We start from the raw sequence: 19,732 nt of genomic DNA, 5'->3' as shown, positions 1-19,732 counted from the left end.
CAGCAGCAACCACAACAGCTGTTGCACGTGTTTGTCGTTTCTGACAGTACCTTAGAATCAATGAGGAGAGTGGCCGCTAGCGATACCTCGGCCGATCCAGCGTCCATACTTCTGTCTATGGCTCAGGGGGGCAATGATGATAGCAACAGCAGCAACAACAACAACAACAATAATAATAATAATAGTAATAACTGCAGTATGTCTAATGAGGCCATCTGCACAAGTGGTGAAGTGACTAATTGTTATGGTGAAAGTGGTGTAAGTGTAAATATGAATAGCATCAACAGTGGTGATAGCATCGCTTGTTACATTAACAGCAATAATAACGTTGAAATAGAAGATAGGTCATCATCGTCAAATAAATTGTCATCATCGTCGTTGTCATCTTCATCAGGAGCTAGCCAATCACAGATCTCTTTACACCTCTCTAACCAATCGCAGGGCTCTCTACATTTAAACCCTTCCATTCAATCACAGAGCTCCATACTTTCAAGTTCAAACATTACCAGTCAATCACAAAGCTTTGTACCCTCAAGCCCAAACATTTCAAGCCAATCAGAGAGCTCTAATCATTTAATACCAAACCATTCTACCCAATTACAATCAGCCAAAGATGAAACGTTCAACGTTAACAGCTGCGGAAAAATATCTTTGCAACAAGACGGAACAATCATAATTATAGCCGACGAAATAACCAATTAATAATAATTATATTATTTTTAAATTATAATAATTAATATCCTATTTATTATTTTACTACACGGGTAGCAATTATGATCAGAAATATTTTATTTCTTTATTTAATGCTAGGACGTTTCATTTGTCTGCTTGCCTGTCAAGCATTTGATTTGTGTACGAGCAGGTTTGCGTACGTGTGTGTACGCGCGTGTGTACGTACATAAATATATTTGTATACACATGTGTGCGTGTATGTTGTGTGCGTGTACGCATGTATATGTGCTAATATATATATGCGTGGTATACATACATTTTTTTCACAATTTTATGACAGTATCGTTCATTTGTTATTATAAAGAGCATACGTTTTATTTTTCGATTTATTTTGTGAAGAATATTTTTCTGCTTTCTTGTAACAAAAAACAAACACACGCACACACAAACAACCACACGCACACACACATCCATTCATACACAGATTTGCACACGCATACGAAGGAGAAAACATACACACATAATGTTTATATATCAATACATAAAACAAGCATTGTCACAAACTTAAAACTATACATGAATTACACGCACACTGATATATATATATATGTATATATATATATATATATGTGTGTGTTGGAAGGAGACCATATTTTAAACAGTATTGTATGAATTCTACTGAATTGTTGGCATCAATCAATTTAAGGTTTGTCTTTTCAGTTTTCCTTACTAGAAATTTCTGGAGATTGTTCAATTTAACAACTGCCGTAGATGGAATTGTGGCTTCTTAGCAATCCCATCACTTAAGACAGTCTTAACCTTAATTTTATAAATAATATGTATATATATATATATATATATAGAGAGAGAGAGAGAGAAGAGGCGAGTAAAAATTCACCACCAGAATAATGAATAGAAAAAAATGAAATGATCGGAAAATATGTATTCAATGATTAATTTTAAGTTTTTAGATTTTACGGTTTATGAAAAAAGAGACATGAAATATAAACTATTTAGGTTATATTATTTTTCTTAAATTGAATGGATTGTTGCATTTCTGTTTTTAGACGAAAAAACCATATTGTTAATTTCGTATGCCTATATATATAAATAAATATATATATATGAAATTGTTGGAAGGAGATCATATTTTATACAGTACTGTATGAATTCTACCGAATTGTTGGCGTTAACCAATTTGAAGTTTGTCTTTAGCACCGTATTTTGTTTTTGCCTCTAACTCCCGTGAAAAAGACAAACTTCAAATTGGTTCAAGCCATCAATCAGTTCGGTAGAATTCATGTAGTACTATTTTCATATGTGAACAAATGTATATATAAAAAAAGTTAAAAGAGAAAATTTTAATGTTATATTTTCACTCATATGTAACAAATGAAATGGATCAGAACAATTTTGTTAAACCAGGCAACATTGGTTTTTCATCGAAGAGATCACAACAAACTCATGATCATGAGAAAAAAGGTAATAAATTATGAAAATAGTAAATATAATCATAATTGTTAAAAATAAATATCAATAATTCAGAAATAGCATTTTTAATGATAATTACGAATAAACTTGATCAATTGGTAGGAATGAGTGTAGACGAGGCAGCTGTCATGTCATGTCTGAAAAAGCTTGAGATCATATTAATGTAAATAGATGTACATTTACACACATAAACACACACGCACACACATACAAACACACACACATGCATTCTTACTCAGACTGAATGTTGCAATTAAGTAGTAAATAATTTAATTATAATAGTTAATATCGCGCATAATATGATTTGTATTACAAAACATTACAATAAAATATAATGTAAATATAATGTAAGACAAATGGAGCAAATTACTATCAGTTTCAACTATGGATATATAATATATATATATATATATATATATATATATATACATACATACATGGTTTCAACATCATCATCGTCATCACAATAACATGATGGAACGTAAAATGATGAAGTGATGATGACACAAGGTAGAAATGAATAGGTTTGAGATATTTTTTAAATATAAAAACAGACAAAAAAAAATAACGTTATATCTCAATATGTTGTGTCTGTGTAAGTATGTCTCTGTATTTGTATGTTCTTTGCATTATACATGTACGTAAATTATATATTAAATTATGAAGAATTTGGAACGTTAAAAAGAATTTCAATTCAAGTGACATACATACAACACATGTACAACATGCTACTATGTATAAAAACTAGTTCACAAGTGAAAACTGATCACTAATCTATGAACACTAATTCCTAATCACTAATTAAGGAGGAAAACTCTAAATGACGGCCAATGTTTTAACATCCTTCGACACAGACGTAAGTGAAGATGAGAGTTTATCTCTTTGATTCATTCTACTTTTTCTCTTCAAGTACCTACTCACTTGCACCAGTCGTTTTGAGACTCTTCTTTTATTTGTGGATGTGGCCATTTTTGTTGTTGCTTTGTCACAGTTGTTAATGTTTCTCCTACTGTTGTTGATGTTGTTGCGGCTGCTAATGACGTTCACGTTAGTGTTGTGGTCATTCACGAGAAGATCATTGATGTTAACGTGTTTGCCTGCTTCCTTATTGGAACTCTTAGGAGGGGGTTTTTCATGATTAAGATGGCTGCATTTCTGGTTAGTGTCTTTGTTTTTTGGTGTTGAGCAGTTGTTGTTGTCGTTAGAACCATCATCATTTGTTGCCGTCGTCGTTGGGATGATTGTCGTGTTGTTGTTGTTGCTGAGACAGTTGCTGAGATAGTTGCTGACTGGGTCATGTTGAATCACGCTGATGTCTAAAACATTGCTCTCAAAATTATCATCATCATTGTTGTTGCAACGGCTTTTGTTATCATTTTTCAAATTGCCATCACCATTAAAAGCATCAGCTGTGATCAGATTACCATCATCATCATCATCATTTCCATCATCATTTCCATCATCATTATCATCATAATCCTTGTTGTTTTTCTTACCACTGTCAACATCACTATCATTATCAAGGCTGTTAAAATGCATCTTACCATCTGAGCAGCCGTAGCTGCTTGTTTCATCAAACTCATCCACGTTTACTCGCGTTCTGTCGTTGCTACCGTCATCATCATATTTAATGTTATAATATTTATTATTAGCATAAAAATAATTATTGTTTATAATGCAGAGGTTATTGTCATTATCGGTGATAACGTTGCTATATGAAAATATAGGTGCTGATTCGTTACAAGGCACTATACCAAAATTATGGCTAAGGTGATGTTGGCGACGATGGTCCAAATAATCATATCCCCCAACTCCAAACTGATGATGAGGATGATTAAGATAATTGTGATAAAGGTGATTAGGATGATGATGAGGATGACGACGATGAAGACCTGGACATTGTTGAGTTGTATTGACTACGTGTTGTTGTTCTTTGTGCTGTTGTTGCAGTCTTTCTTGAAGGCCCGGTGTCTGGACTGTTTTTTTAAAAAGAGAATTTTTATGGTTAGGAAACTGGTTAGACAATGGCCTCTTGTTATTTGTTCTTGGTGAATGCTTTTTTTTGTATAACCTATGTTGATTGAGTTGTCTTTGCTTATGGAGATTTCGTTTTTCAATATCATTCTGTTGTTCAGGAATGTGCCCAAAATGTTGTTGCTGATGCTGTTGTTGCTGAGATTGTCGTCGCTCGCAGATTTGAGGTAACACTCGCTGCCTATTCATGTGCTGTAACCATAGGGAAACCTTTTCCGATGATTTTTCGATAACAGGGATGGGCGGATTTATTGCGCCCTCAGTTGAACTGACACTTTGACTATGAGTTATTCTATTTACAAGGTTTTTATCGCGTCGTGGAGCTTCATTAATTTTACTACCCAAAATTTTGGTTTCACTATATTTAGGTGTTGAGTAATTTTTCGGCCTTTTAATGTAATTTCTAGAAAAAGAAGTTTTACGTTTACTTGCTTTGATTTCGTTATTAGCGACACTATTTTTTATCATTGTATTACCATTGTCGTCGTTTATAAGATTCTTGTATAAGTTCACAAATCTGTTATCTATGGCATTGTGGGATGAGATGATTTCTGAGCCATCATCATTTTCAGAGATTGTTTTCGGTGAGTCATCACTTTGTGGACCCCCATAGCTTGTTGATGGAGAATTTGCTGGAGCTCTTGATTTATAATTAGGAATGTTTTGATTTATTAGCAGAAACCTGTTTTCTGGGGATGAGGTCATGTGATTTTTAGTGTTATTATTATTATTATTAAATTGAACAGTACCTAGCCCCTGAGATTTTTGGTTTTCAAAATAATATTTTATGTAGTCGATGTTATCTGCAGCCGGATCTGAATCAGTAACAGTTGAGTAGGAAGATAATGAAGAAGCTTCACCGTCATTATTTGGTTTACTTTGAATTTGACCTGCCAAAGTCGGAGTGGTAGCATTTTCATTAATGACCAGGGTGGGATCAGTTGTAAATAAATCTTTCTTAACAATCTTCTGTAGCAACGGTCTGTTAAATGCTCTCATATTAGCATTGTTTTTTTTCATGGAGCAAGACCAGCGACTGCATCCACAACAGTTTTCATTGTTGAGAGTATCGGTTGAGTGACCGTACTCCGGAACATTTGACAACCTCGGCGGATTTGTAAAAGTAGAGGATGATGGAGTACCTACTGGAACTTTGGTCGATTTTGATCTGGGAGAAGAAAACAATGGAGCCCTGCTATCTTCGGCCATATTTGCCATCCTTAAAAAATTAAAAAATTAAAATCATTAATATATTTATTTACATTGGTCTAATTATTCCAGGAATGTATTCAACAATTTTTAAAATTTGCGCCATGTCTCGATTGTTATTGTAACACAAAATGGGAATCGAAGTTAGCAACGAACGTCAATTCACTTCACGCACTTTAATACTACCATGTAGATGTAGGATATTCCATATATATATATATATATATATATATATATATATATATATATATATATATGAGGAAAACATGGATATTTAATTTACATACTTAGTTTTTTTAATTGATCAAATGGTTGTCATCATATTTTTAAAATAAAATAGTTATTCCCTTATATATATTAAAACATATAATTAGAAATTAAAATGAGAAAATTCGACTATTAAAAACCGTAACCGACCGGCATCTTTTTTTTTCATACCATTATTTAATATTTAAAAGCGCACTTTTTGAATTGACATTTAATGTTATACACTCTTATAAAATGTCGCATTAATTTGAAATGTCGCAGTACTTTTATCGTAGTTAATTATAAAACTAATCTGAAATTTTGTTTAAAACCATTTCAAGATTACCATGAGAAAATCTTTCGCCCCCAGCCAACTTGAACCTGGGGAGGCAGCCAAGCGCCCTAAATTTACCACACCATTTCTGCTGCCATCTGTGAGTTTTTTTAAATATGCAAATTTACATTTTATAGAGTTATTAAGTAATAAGTGTTAATATCTTTTTGGGATATTTTTAATATTTTACATATTTTAATTAATTTTTTTTACAAAAAAATAGAAAAATCCAACTCAAGATACAACTCAAAATCATAATGATAATCCATCAAAAGTTGAAAATAAATTGGTTGAAAACAGAAATTTAAGAACTGCAGACGAAATTCTAAAGTTAATAACCACGTCCAATAAAAATGAACCATTACATTCAATGGAAAATAAAATTGGTGATTTTGAATTATCATTATTGATTGTTATTAAATAAATTTAATTATTCTTATTAAAATTAATGTAATTAATTATCATTATATTATTATTTTGGTAAAATTGTGAAGTTTTACAATTATTAATGACGATTATTCAGAAACCAATGAAATTGTCATGAAGTTCTCCAGAGAAACAAACAATCCAAAAAGTATTGTCATCCCTGATCGAGTGACAAAAACCGTCACAACACCAACAACAACCTCAGTTGCATCATCAGCAACAACAATGACGTCATTAACGTCAGCAGTGGAACCGACAACGAATATGACATCGTCAGTGACGTCATTGTCATCGGTGGCATCGCCGTCATCAGTGGCGCCATCATTATCAGTGACAGCCGGTTATTTTAATGTCATGTGGCGCAAGGTGTCCAAGAAAAAAGTACCTCTATATTTGTCTCTTCGATACACTATTCTAACATTTTCAATCTATACCTTTTCTGTATTCACTTTCAATACTTATTTAGTATTTTTTTTTTTTAAATATTATCTGATTTTTTTATCTTTGTATTAATTTTCATATTTTTTGTTTATTTTCATTTTAATCATTTTATTTTATTACAGTGTAAAAGATGGGAAGGAGATGGTAGGAATTTCTTTTCTTTCTTTCTTTTTTCACTCCTCTCTCTCTTTCTCTCTCTCTCTCTCTCTTTCTCTCTATCTCTTTATTTTTAGATTTATTAGCAATAATTACGGTAGTATTGTTAATAATGCTAATAATAATGATATTAATATAGTTATTATTAAATTATTATGAATAATTACCCTCTTCAAGCCATATTATCAGTGACTAGAGGTGGCTTAAAGTTGCTTGATGTCGATGGCAAATGGTTAATATTCTTCAAATAATAAAAATAATAATAATCGTATTATTATTATTATTGTTATTATTATTTTTATTATTATTAAGCATTGGCTCGAGTATGTCCTACAAAGCCCACCAATTGTCTAGCTTGAAAGAAGGTCAAACCCTTGTGATTGGACAAAAGGAAGTGGAGGTCATCTTAATCATTACCGTCATCATCATCATAATCAGTGTTTTATCGTCATCAACATCGGCGTTTTATCATCATCGTCGTCATCATCGTCATCTTCGTTGTGATAGTTATCGCATATATAGTCAGTCGGTTATAGCTTGGAGTGAAGAATAATATAAAAATGATGCAAGATATTTATTTGTCAAGAATAATAATTTGATTGTAAATTAATTGTTTAAAATTATTAAATCGAAATATCAAATCGGACTAATCGGGCGAGAATGTGTGTGTGTGTGTGCGTGTGCGTGTGTTTAATGGTTACAATATACGATCTTTAGATACATTACTTTGAAACCAACAAAGGTGTTGTCCGTGATTTCAGAAGAGGATTTCCTGAAGGGAAGATGTTTCAAACCTTCTAACGACGACCTAATAGATATACAGAACGACATAAAGAAAGAGAAAAAGAGAGAGAGAAGGAGAGAGAATAGTTTTGCATCTAATGATGATGATGATGGTGACGATGATAGTAATAAAATGTTTACAACAGCAAGGCCGCCACGTTTGAAAAGTATTTTTCTCTGATTCAAAACTATTCTCCCTCTTTTTTTCTTTCTTTATGTCGTTCTTTCCATCCCTTTCTCTATTCTTCCATCTCTGTTTACCTTCTTTCTTTTATTTTGTATCCTTTCTCTCTTTCTCTAAATTTGTTATCTTTCTATCACTTTTTCTGTTGTTTTATCTCACGCTAATGTATCTTGCTCGCTCTTTATGTATGTGTTTGTGTGTTTCGCCTAGGTGTGTGTGTGTGTGTGTGTGTGTGTGCGTGACTGCGTGTGTGTGTGTTTTATTGATGTTTTTGTGTAAGTGTGCGTGTGTAAGTGTAAATAACTGTTGTTCGTAGTAGAGACATGTTTTAAAAAGTTGGTTTGAATCATTTAAATTGTGTAAAAAAAAAAACTGATCATCAGACGTCAGTAGGCCTTTTGTTATGCCGTCAAAAGCATCTGACTCGTACGGAATGGCAGATCAGGTGATGATATGATAGTCGAATGGTTATAGGCGCTTGCTTGATCCCACTTCACAGTGACTGGGTTTGAATGCAGAGAGATTCCTTTCTGTCATGAAATGTGTGGGGTTGATTCACACACATCCACCTACGCTTTGTGTGCGTGTGTGTGTGCGCGCCCGTGCGTGTGTGTAACTAAGAGAATGAAATCATTGTGTATAGTGTAATGTTATTTAACAGGCATATAATACTATGATGGATCTAAACAATAACAAATACAACAACAGAATGAAGCAAAGACATCAATTAGAACGTCAATCAAACCCAACAGCCAATCGCAATCTCCGCCTGTCGGGGCGTACATTCTGCCCAGACCCAGTGACAGCCATCAAGTTGTTGCTGTTGTTTTTATTATCGTTATTCTATTGTTTTTAACGTCCTTTTTTATTTTGGTATTTATGTTAATTTAATTAATTATTAATTTATTCATAGTTTTACCACAACCCTTCCGGCCTGCCAGTGGCTGATGTGTACGTTGATGCTTTTTTGTGCAAGTTTTTGAGGCAGCATCAAAAGGATGGCGTGGCTTTCCTCTACAAGTGAGTGCTCTGATTGGTTAGTAACTTCAATGCGAATAAATTACTTCTCAAATATGCATTTTGATTGGTCAATAAACTTTGCTTTGGATAAATTAGTTTGCAAATGAGCATTTTCATTTGTTAATAAATTTAGCTATGATTAAATTCTTTTTTAAAATAACCATTTTTATTCGTTATGATGGTTTATCTAGATGCATACTGGGCATGAACAGGTCACGTGACGACGGCCAGCAGAGCATGGTGGGCGGGGCTATCCTTGCAGACGAGATGGGATTGGGTAAGACTTTGCAGTGCATCTCATTAATATGGACGCTCTATAAGCAAGGTCCATATGGCGGTAAACCCGTTTTGAGGAAAGTTCTTATCGTTGTACCCGGAAGTTTAGTGAAGGTTTGGATTTGAAGTTGGGGTGGTTTTTGATTGATCACTCATTCATTCCTTCATTCATTCATTCACTCATTCATTCATTCACTCATTCATTCATTCATTCATTCACTTTGAAGACTTTCGATTAGGCGTTTATATTTTGTCTTGTCAGCATATAAAAATTACTTGATGAAATAAAATATACAACACTCGCTTTTTTCTAGTTTTTTTTTCATTTGTCAATCAAATCCATCGTCTAACTGATCACGTTCCTCAGAACTGGTACAAAGAGTTCAAAAAGTGGGTCACGCTCGAAAGAATGCCCGTGTACATCGTGTCAGCTGATAATGAGGTCAAGGTGAGGTCATGATTATGTTAATGAGGTTCATATTATAACACGCGATCAATGTAAGGTCACAGTGATAATTGTGATTATGGTGGTGACGACGATAATTGTGATGATGAGTTTGATGGTGTTACGTGATGACGGCAAGGGTGATGTAACCACAACTGCAACAGAATTTCATTCATTTGACCTCTCATCCTGTCCTCATCATCTCCTACGATAAGCTGGTCAGAGATATTAATGAATTGAAGAGGATAAAGTTTGACCTTGTTATCTGCGATGAGGGTCACAAATTGAAGAATAGTCGTATTAAAACTACACAGGTTTGTTGGCCGGTTAGCTGGTTGATTGGTTGGTTGGTATGTTGGTTGGTTGGTATGTTGGTTGGTTGATCGATTGGTTGGTTTGTTGGTTGGTTGATTGGTTGTTGAGTTGGATTTGGTTGAGTGACTGCAAGTGAATGATCATTTTTTTCATTTTCCTCATGTGAGACGTCGACACTTCATCGTCTTGTCAGCAGCACTTCATCGTCACTCACATCAACACATAACAGTGCATCAGCAGTTTGGACATTAAGAGACGCATAGTTCTCACGGGAACTCCGCTCCAAAATGACCTTCACGAGTTATTCAGTCTCGTCGATTTCTGCTCGCCTGGTGCCCTGGGTTAGATGGTGGTGAGGATGTTTTCGTTGTTGCTGATTGCGGTTAACGACATCTTCATTGCCACCCCAGGCACCATCACCACCTTCAAACACGTGTACGAACAGCCGATTCTGGCGTCACGTCTGCCCACCGCTTCGGTCGTTGAATTGAATCTAGGTCAGAACAGGGCACACGAACTGAACCGGGTCACAGGTCAACTTATATTGAGGAGAACCCAGGAGATAAATAATAAGTTTCTGCCGCCTAAAGGTAATGATAATGATGTGATGGGGGTTAGGGTTATTTTAATAATGACGTCATAGTGATCATCATATCATTATCTTCGCCACCATTATCCTATCCATTTTAATCACCACCATAATCACGTTGATCATCCAACTTATCACGATCATCATCGCCTAGTGGACATTGTGCTAATCTGCAGCCTAACTCCTCTCCAACTTACTCTCTACAACAAGCTGGTCACCTCCATCAAATCTTGCGTATCACATTTCGAACAGCCGGCATCATCATCTTCGTCGTCGTCTTCATCGTCGTGTTTGGCGAAACACTTTACCTGTATATCGGCCCTGAAGAGTGTCTGCAATCATCCGGACTTGATACATGAGAAGTTTCAATCAGACAAGAGTGGTGGGCGGGGATATGATAATAAGGAGGAGGAGTTATGCAGTGTTAATGTATATTTCTTGATATAATTATTGTATTATGTATATTATGTTATACAATAAGCATAATTTATTCTTATAGTCGTTGTTGTTGTTAGTTTGTTATCGCTCTTAATAAAATGAAATTACGTTAAAAATTAATGCAACACTAAAGTCAGATTTGCTCAACGGCCTTCAAGCTTTCTACCCCAAAGACTATAAATACATGAGCGCCGAGAATAAATGTATGTTTAGTAGCAAGATGTTGGTGCTCCATACTATGTTGAAGATGTTTAAAAGACGTAATGGGGATGATGAGGGTAATGATGATGATGGAAATGTGGGCATCGGTTGTCCAGAGAAAGTGGTCGTCGTGTCTAATTATACCAAGGTTGGATGTTGTTTTCTAGTCGTCTGTGTTTGTTGGGGTTTGTTTGTTTGTTCGTCTGCGTTCTCGCTCTTGTCTGCAGTTCATGTCGCATTTGTTGTTATTGAACACATAAAAACATACACGCATACATACATGCACACTTAATGCATGCATGCATGCATACACACATACACAACCCATACATACGTACACACACACATACGTACGTACATACACATCAACACAGACACTAGACCTAATAGAGAAACTCTGCAAATGCAACAACTACAAATTCCTCAGACTGGACGGTTCGTTACCGACGTCTAAGAGACAGGAAGTTGTCGACAGGTTCAACAATCCGGCCATCAGGGATTGTAAGTTTTCAAGCGCTACATTTCAAGAGGATTTTTATATTTTGTTTGAATGGTTTTCATCCATTTCTTCGCTCTGCCTCTACTTCTGCCTTTTTATTTATTTCTTCTTTTGATACCTCCTGTTTGCCATTCGTTTTGCCACGTTTTCATTCACATATAGATTTATTCTTCCATCCGTTTTTTATTTTTCTTTCTTTTATTCTTTCTTTATTCATTCATTCTTTCATCCATCACTCACTCACGCACTCACTCACTACCCCTTAGTCATCTTCCTGTTGAGCACGAAGGCAGGGGGCTTCGGTCTGAACCTGGTGGGTGCCTCACGCCTCATCCTCTACGACATCGATTGGAACCCTGCAATCGATCTGCAGGCTAGTAAATATGCATAATTTGTTAATTTATGCTAATTTAAACACACTATAATGCGAGCGTAGGCTGCTGGTCTGAATTTCATGCACTGATCATACTCACGTAAGTTCTTACGTACATATATCGATCAGGCAATGGCTCGAGTATGGCGCGATGGCCAAAGGCATCGAACCTACATATACCGGCTCTTAACGACCAACACCATCGAAGAAAGGATGTTCCAGAGGCAGATATCGAAGCGGTCGCTAAGTGGTGTCGTCGTCGATTCGAAGTCGGTCGATTCTAAATATTTACCGCAATTTTCAAAAGAACAACTTATGGAGTTGTTCAGCCCTGTTCCGGTATCGCTATTCGACACGAATATTCATAGTAACTTACACAAAAATAGTAGTTGTAGTAGTAGTAGTGGTAGTAGTGGTGGTGGTAGCGATGGTGGTGTAAGTCTGTCCATTACACACGACATGCTAAACTGTAAAAAATGTCATAAGGTTTTGAATGTTAATACTACTGCTACTAATAATTATAGTATAATTAGTAAAAATTATGATGATAATAATGATGATGATGATGATGTTGATTATAATTTAGTCATAGATATTAACGACGATAATGATGATAATTGTTATAACGATGACGATGATGAAGATATTGGTGACGACCTACCTACGGATTGCACGGCATTGGTAATTAAAAATGTTTAAATTGAACTAATTTATAATTAATTTACCATTATTTAATTTGATAATTATAATATTATAATAAAGTTATGACAATAATAATATTGGCATAATTATAATAATTATGTTAATTATTATTTAGAAAAATTCTTGCATGGATGAACTACTGAACTGGAAACATCTAGCCGGACCGAATCCCGATCTCTCGACACTTGTTAGCATTTTAGTGAAATTTTATGTCCAAATTATGAATGTCTTTATTTTATTATGATTATAATTATGCCATAATTACATTTTATTATAGCTGTTGATGGCTATGATCGTATTTTTCAGGATCCATTGTTGGAACGCGGTGCATTTCCTACCGTTACATTTGCATTTTCAACTGAAAGTAATAAACCAGGATAACAAATATCCATTTGCAGCGTGTTTTCAACTTGTGTATGTATGTGTGTAAGTATGTATGTATGTGTGTGTGTGTGTGTATGTATGTATGTGTGTGTGTGTGTGTGTGTATGTATGTATGTATGTACATACATACAAAAGTTTCGTAATGGCTAGTTCCCTTAATTTCACAGAAAATGATACACACAACAATAAGTTAAATGACAAAATGTTTGTTCTAAAAAGGTGGAACGCCGTTGCACTGTGGAGTTGGGATGTATAATGTAATAAGGGAACTAATTAAGGGAACTAGCCATTACGAAACTTTTGTATGTATGTATGGGTATATAGTTAGTTTTTGGAAGGCTTAGTATTATGTGGCTATCAATTTGTATGCTTGCATTTGTGCGTATTTATGTGCTTCGAAATTGTATGTGTGTGTATACACTTAGAAATACATGTGTATATGTGTGTGTACGTGTGTATACAATGTACATAGGGGTGTACCGTAAGATGTTTGTGTGTATCATACAAAATTGTATTCTATGTTTGTGTCGCTGTGAGCGTCTATATTAAATGCGGCCACATGTGGTTTGGGTGTTTGTATTTTTTGCTTTTATGTTTTTGGTAAATTTTGTATTCAATAACCTTATACATGTTGCATGTCCATATGTCAATGTATATGTGTTTATAAATGTCATTGACTGAGATTCACTTTTAAATTTTTTATTAAATGTTACAATTTCTATGGTAAACATATACAAATTTAAATAGACTGAGAGGCATTTAAATTTTAAATGTCCGTAGCGATTTTATTTAAAAATTCAAAATTGAATCCAATTGAAATACGAAATTTTAATTTATTTATTCTTTTATACTATTTATTGTAATGTCGAAAATTGAAATTCGAAATTTTAAAAATGGCGAAATGATTTCTTACACTCTGCCTCTCTTGATTGGAGCCCTTCATGTTCAATCTGTACCCCTTAATAACAATAATAATAAACTTTCATCACATAATAATAATACAATCAATAATAACATTAAAAACAGTAATAACAATAATAACATAAATAGCAGTACCAAAAATAAAAATAAAAGCCAATGGCAATCTCCTAATTCTCCTACTAATTCTAATTGTGAAACCATTTTTGTCAAGGACCCTAACGACGGCCGCGTTATTAGTGACTGGCCTATCGTCGATCACAGATTTAAGATTTTTCTTGAGTTAGATAAAATAGGTAAAAATGAATTTCTGTTGAGTTTATCAAAAGATTCTCAACAAGATAACAACGATAAAGATGATATTTTATTTTCTTTAGTCTTCAGACCGTCAAAGTTTAAATATTTCGTCAGGCCTGTTTATGTTGTCTGCTCTGATCATGATGGGTCTTTTCAAGTTAGTCGAGCATTCAACATTTGAGTAATCAAATCATTGAATAAATAAAATAAAACTCTTCAGTTCATTTCTCCAATTGACATTGACACAATAGTAAACAATCAACTTCATAATGTCTAAAAATAGAAAGAGAGAGAGAGAAAGAAAGAGAGAGAGAGAAAGGCATACACGGACACACAATGAAACAGAAAGTGACAAAGACAGACGCTCAGAAATAAAATCATAAACATGCATACAAACTCCAACAATATTTATATATCATTTTGAGTATGCAAGTAAATGCAACTAAAACTACCTAGGGCCCAAAAGATGAAGACTGTTCAGTTGAAAGTGCAAAGAAAAGAATTACACTGGCTTCTAAAATGATTCAAACGTACATTGCTGAAAAACTTTATGAATTAGGTGAATTATTATTAATTATAATAAATGAATGAATTATTAAATGAATAAATAGATAAATAGAAAATGGGTGAATGAATAAAAGAATGATTGAATAAATGAACAAACCAGCTAATGAGTCAATCAATGAATTAATTTAATTAAATCAATGAATTAATTACTTTTATTTTTCAAAATTATCCAAGGTTTTGGACACAAAACATTTGCATTAGAAACAGACAGATATAAGAATAAAGATGTTACAACACGCAACAACAACATCAACAACAACAGCAAAATCAGTAACGACGACGACAACAACAACGACATTAACGACTTTATAAAAGACAGCAATGACAGTACCAGCCACTGCAGAAATGCTTTTAATGTCTTTGGTAACAGCAAACACAATGACGTCAACATTAACGACGGCGATAATACAGTTAATAAAATCAACATTTCAATTGCAAATAACGACATCCCTGACGAAAACATCGTGACGTCATCATCTCCGCCATTTTGTCACGTGACTACACCGCCATCTTGTTATGTTTTTAAAACGGCTTTAAAGTTTGAAGATGCCCTAAAAATGTCAGGCGGTGACCTCTGGATGACCTTTGCCAGACAGCTGATGTCCTGTCAGCTGTTTGACGAGAAGGAGAATTGCAAGTTTTTTGCATTCATGTCGTTCACTAGGTTTGTCGTTGTGAATGGTCAGGTACGATTGGTTGGCCGGTTGAATGAATGAATGAATGAATGAAGGAAGGAATGAATGAAAGAATAGATGAATGAAAAAATGGATGGATGAATGAATGAATGAATGAACGAATTACACACGCAGATACAGTGGACCAATGAATGGTCAACTACCGCCTACATCACATAACGAAGTTCTAGCTATGACCAAAGGACATGCTGCTCTTGGCTAGTGATAAAATGAATGAATGAATGAATGAATGAATGAATGAATGAATAAATGAATGAATGAATGTACGAATTAACGAAGGAACGAACAAATGAATGAATGAAAAGTTCAATTAATAGTTTGAAGAATAGTTTAATGAACAAACGAACGAAGGAACAAACGAATGAATAAATAATTGACCATCGCCAACAACAACATCGTCATCAACAACAACATCATCAACAACAACAACATCATCAACAACAACAACATCATCAACAACAACAACATCATCAACAACAACAACATCATCAACAACAACATCATCATCATCATCAACAACATCATCATTATCATCACCAACATCGACATCATCATCATGACGAAACAGGTGGAGGTGGTCTGGCCTTGTATGGCACGGGCAACCTCCACTGCTGGGCTGCCAGCCTTAGCGAGGTCAACCGCAGGTTCTCAGACATGAAAAAGATCAACAGACTCATGTACATGGATGACAGCGCTTATAGGTGTTGTTGTTGTTGTTTTTGTTGTTGTTTTTGTTGTTCTTATTGTTATTTTTATTGTTGTTGTAGTAGTTGTTGTTGTAATATAATTGGTGTTGCCGTTGCTGTTGTTAACGATGTTGGTTGCTGATGATGATGAGGAGGATAATAATGATGGTGGTGGTGGTGGTGGTCGTGACGTCCATCTTGATGATGATGATGATAATGACAATGATTCTGTCGCCAAAAACATTGCCACCACCACCACCACTAACAACAACAACAACAACAACAACCGCAACTGCAGAGAACACAAATGGGCCAATTATTCTACGGGCCTTGGAGGGTGCCTGCATGAACTCTGCCACACGTTTGACCTCTCACACACCAGCACCGGGATCATGGCCAGGGGTTTCGATGACCTTTACAAGACCTTCACCCTCTTCAATTTCGACTCTAAACTGACCTCCTTGACCTCCTTGACCTCGGCGTCGCTGTCGTCATCGCCGTTCCGATCGTCATCGTGTCAGAGGAATAATCGTAATAATAAAAACAACAACAACAATAATAATAATAATAATAATAATAGTGTTAGTATTGATTTGTTCAGTGTTATGAAGAGTTCATCCCTGCCAACCAGTCCGAAATGTTCGCTGAAGAAAACCGTTAGCTAGCTTTCTTTTTGCACAATAATAATTGTTGTATAATTATAATAATATCAATAATAATAATAAATAATAATAAATATTATTATTATTATTAATATTATTATTAATTTTGGCAATGATGATGGTTTTTCCTATTCAAAATGGCAGGCTAAAAATCTGGACTGCTCCTCAACGACCATCTGCAATGATGATGATGGTGATGATGACGATGATGATGACGGTGGTAGTAATGATTACGGTACTGCTGTTGTCGCTGATGATGATGATGGCAAAGATGATGATGATGATGATAGCGTTCAAAATCTAAGTAGTCATGTTGGCTGTCCAAGGAAGAATCTTTCGACGTCTCCCATGAATAACTCTGGCGATTTTCAAAACAATTTGGTATTTGGATTTATTCATTTCTACATTTTCCTTCTTTTTCATTTCAACTCTCTCTCTCTCTCTCTCTCTCTTTCTCTTTTTCTCTTTCTCTCTCTCAAAATAATATCATCGCTGCCACCATTTTGCAGCCTCTCGTCATCGTAGAAACATCCTTCAAGAAGTTAACCCTGGGTCAAGGTCAGCCGATGATGACCTTCGTGGATTACGACGGGTCAAAGGTTACCACCAACAGCTTGAAGCACACGGAGGACGGCTCTGAAACTGTCACCAGGGTTAGTTGGAAAGTTAGCGGATGGATTAATAAATGGACGAATGAATTGATTGATTGATGGACGAATATATAGATGGATTGCAGGATGAATAACTGAATGAATAAATGAACGGGTGAATGAATGAATGGATGAATGGATGAATGAATGAATGAATGAATGAATGAATGAATGAATGAACGAACAAACGAACGAACGAATGAATGAATGAGTGAGTGAAAAACTTATTCGTACAGATTTCTGAGAGGTCAGACGGATGGATTACAGTAGACGAACGTCTGGTCGTCGGTCGAACCAGGCACAGCAGTGAGTCTCCGCATTGAGAATGTGATAGTTATGGATTGTGGTTTGAAGGATTGTATAGATTATGGATCGGGAATGTCGGATTGAAAATTGGGATTTAGGAATTAGTGTATCGTTTTTGGCTTTGAATTGCAATGACGGAATTACTTGTGATAGTTATAGTAGTTGTTGCAGCAGCAGCAGTAGTAGTAGCAGTTGTTGTAGTAGTTGTAGTAGTAGTAGTAGTAGTAGTAGTAGTGGTTGCAGCCGCAGTAGTGGTAGTAGCAGTAGTTGTAGTAGTTGTAGTAGTAGTAGTAGTGGTTGCAGCCGCAGTTGTGGTAGTAGTAGTAGTAGTAGCAGCAGCAGTAGTAGTAGTAGTTGTTGTAGTTGTATTTGGTGCATCTCGTAATTTTTATTTACAATGCGCCACTCATAGCATTCGTCGCATTTGCAGTTTCTTTTGTTTTTGGTTTTTGTTTCCCCCTCCAAACCTTTCCACCATTCCCACTTTCAGAGACCACATTGTCTTACACCATCGTACCGAACCGCGTCACGCTGACGTCATCCTCATCGCGATCATTACCATCACCACCGTCGCAATCGTCATCATCATCATCGCCATCTGAACTATCATCATCATCATCATCGCCATCATCATTGCAATCATCGTCAACAATATCATCGTCATCATCGTCATCGTCATCATCTTCGACTGTGACGTCATTAAAATATCCGGAGTTTTTGGTTCGCTACGGAGAATTGAGGAGAAGAGATGGGGGCTCTCACTTTTATCTTTCCTCTGCTCTTATCTTGAATAAACACAAGTTCGTCACGATGACGATGAGGATAACGAAAAAGATGATGATGACGATGTTGATGACGATGATGATGACGATGTTGATGACGATGATGATGGCGATGTTGATGACGATGATGATGTTGATTGCGATGGTGAAGATGACGATGATGATGCTGTTGGTGATGATGATGATGATGACGACGATGATAATGGTGAAGATGACGATGATAGTGATGATGATGATTTATGGTGACGATTGCAAAATTATTCAGATGGTTCAATGATTACGACGATGTGCATAGTAGCAGGCAGACTCTAGACATGCGCAAGTTTGCAAATAAATTAATTAATAATAAGTAAATTAATTAATTAATTAATAATAAATAAATAGAAATAAAAAAATAAGTAGAATAATAATGAATAATAGAAATGCAACAATTTATTGTTGTATTGTGTTGCATTGTATTGTATTGTATTGTATTGAATTGCATTTTATTGTATTGTATTGTATACAGCATTCACGAACAAATACCCTTACAAACAGCATGACAATTAGCAGCAGCGCCGGTATATACCTGGTGGAGCTGCGCACTGTTTCCGACGGTATGGTCTTCCATCATTTTGAATTTTCTGATGCCGACACAGCGGCCACTGCAGCTACCACAACAGCTGCAACTTATACAACCACAGCAGCTAATAAAGCCGCTTCAGCTAATTCTACAGCAGCTAGTTCAACTAAATTTGTCGCTGGGACAAATTTAACAGCTAGTATAAGAGCGGACACTTCAAAAGTATTAAAAAATATTAACGATAATGGGGTGTCTACAAAACCAAAGACATTTAAATTGAACGCTAAAGATATCTTATCTCTGTTGACGTCATTCTCACCCTCGCGATCGTCCTCTTCGTCGTCGTCGTCGGCGCGCGCGATTCGTGGTGGTAATGATGATGACAATAG

At 35.3% G+C, this 19,732-nt stretch overlaps 2 protein-coding genes across 2 annotated transcripts; one reads left to right on the top strand and one right to left on the bottom strand.

Moving 5' to 3' along the window:
- Positions 1–2,979: 2,979 nt before the first annotated feature.
- On the bottom strand, positions 2,980–5,595 carry HELRODRAFT_161886 (hypothetical protein; the record flags this gene model as incomplete). Its single annotated transcript, XM_009021756.1, has 2 exons — positions 2,980–5,416; positions 5,582–5,595. The coding sequence occupies 2 exons, from the start codon at positions 5,593–5,595 to the stop codon at positions 2,980–2,982; spliced, it is 2,451 nt and encodes an 816-aa protein (XP_009020004.1).
- A 1,159-nt stretch (positions 5,596–6,754) lies between these two features.
- On the top strand, positions 6,755–15,391 carry HELRODRAFT_94672 (hypothetical protein). Its single transcript, XM_009021755.1, has 22 exons — positions 6,755–6,793; positions 6,976–6,997; positions 7,187–7,241; positions 7,322–7,409; positions 7,752–7,878; positions 8,692–8,798; positions 8,890–8,996; positions 9,188–9,386; positions 9,640–9,720; positions 9,882–10,031; positions 10,262–10,373; positions 10,443–10,622; positions 10,776–11,044; positions 11,193–11,408; positions 11,635–11,761; positions 12,026–12,132; positions 12,262–12,803; positions 12,950–13,021; positions 13,141–13,278; positions 13,523–14,590; positions 14,890–14,992; positions 15,175–15,391. Coding segments are annotated over exons 1-18 (2,517 nt in total). The 5' UTR covers positions 6,755–6,766; the 3' UTR covers positions 12,951–13,021; positions 13,141–13,278; positions 13,523–14,590; positions 14,890–14,992; positions 15,175–15,391.
- The last annotated feature ends 4,341 nt before the right edge of the window (positions 15,392–19,732 follow it).

Source organism: Helobdella robusta (genome assembly GCF_000326865.2).
Source record: "Helobdella robusta unplaced genomic scaffold HELROscaffold_3, whole genome shotgun sequence".
Lineage (NCBI taxonomy): Eukaryota > Metazoa > Annelida > Clitellata > Rhynchobdellida > Glossiphoniidae > Helobdella > Helobdella robusta.
Note: the sequence above shows the minus strand (reverse complement) of the source record. Positions and strands in the feature narration are given on the sequence as shown.

What these genes read in the sequence shown, in the direction of transcription:
- HELRODRAFT_94672 (XM_009021755.1), top strand. Translation starts at nt 6,767, where the DNA reads ATGTGGCGCAAGGTGTCCAAGAAAAAA. An exon ending in ACAGCCATCAAGTTGTTGCT is followed by an intron (nt 8,799 to 8,889) that starts GTTGTTTTTATT and finishes ATTTATTCATAG; the next exon opens with TTTTACCACAACCCTTCCGG. An exon ending in TACCCGGAAGTTTAGTGAAG is followed by an intron (nt 9,387 to 9,639) that starts GTTTGGATTTGA and finishes CACGTTCCTCAG; the next exon opens with AACTGGTACAAAGAGTTCAA.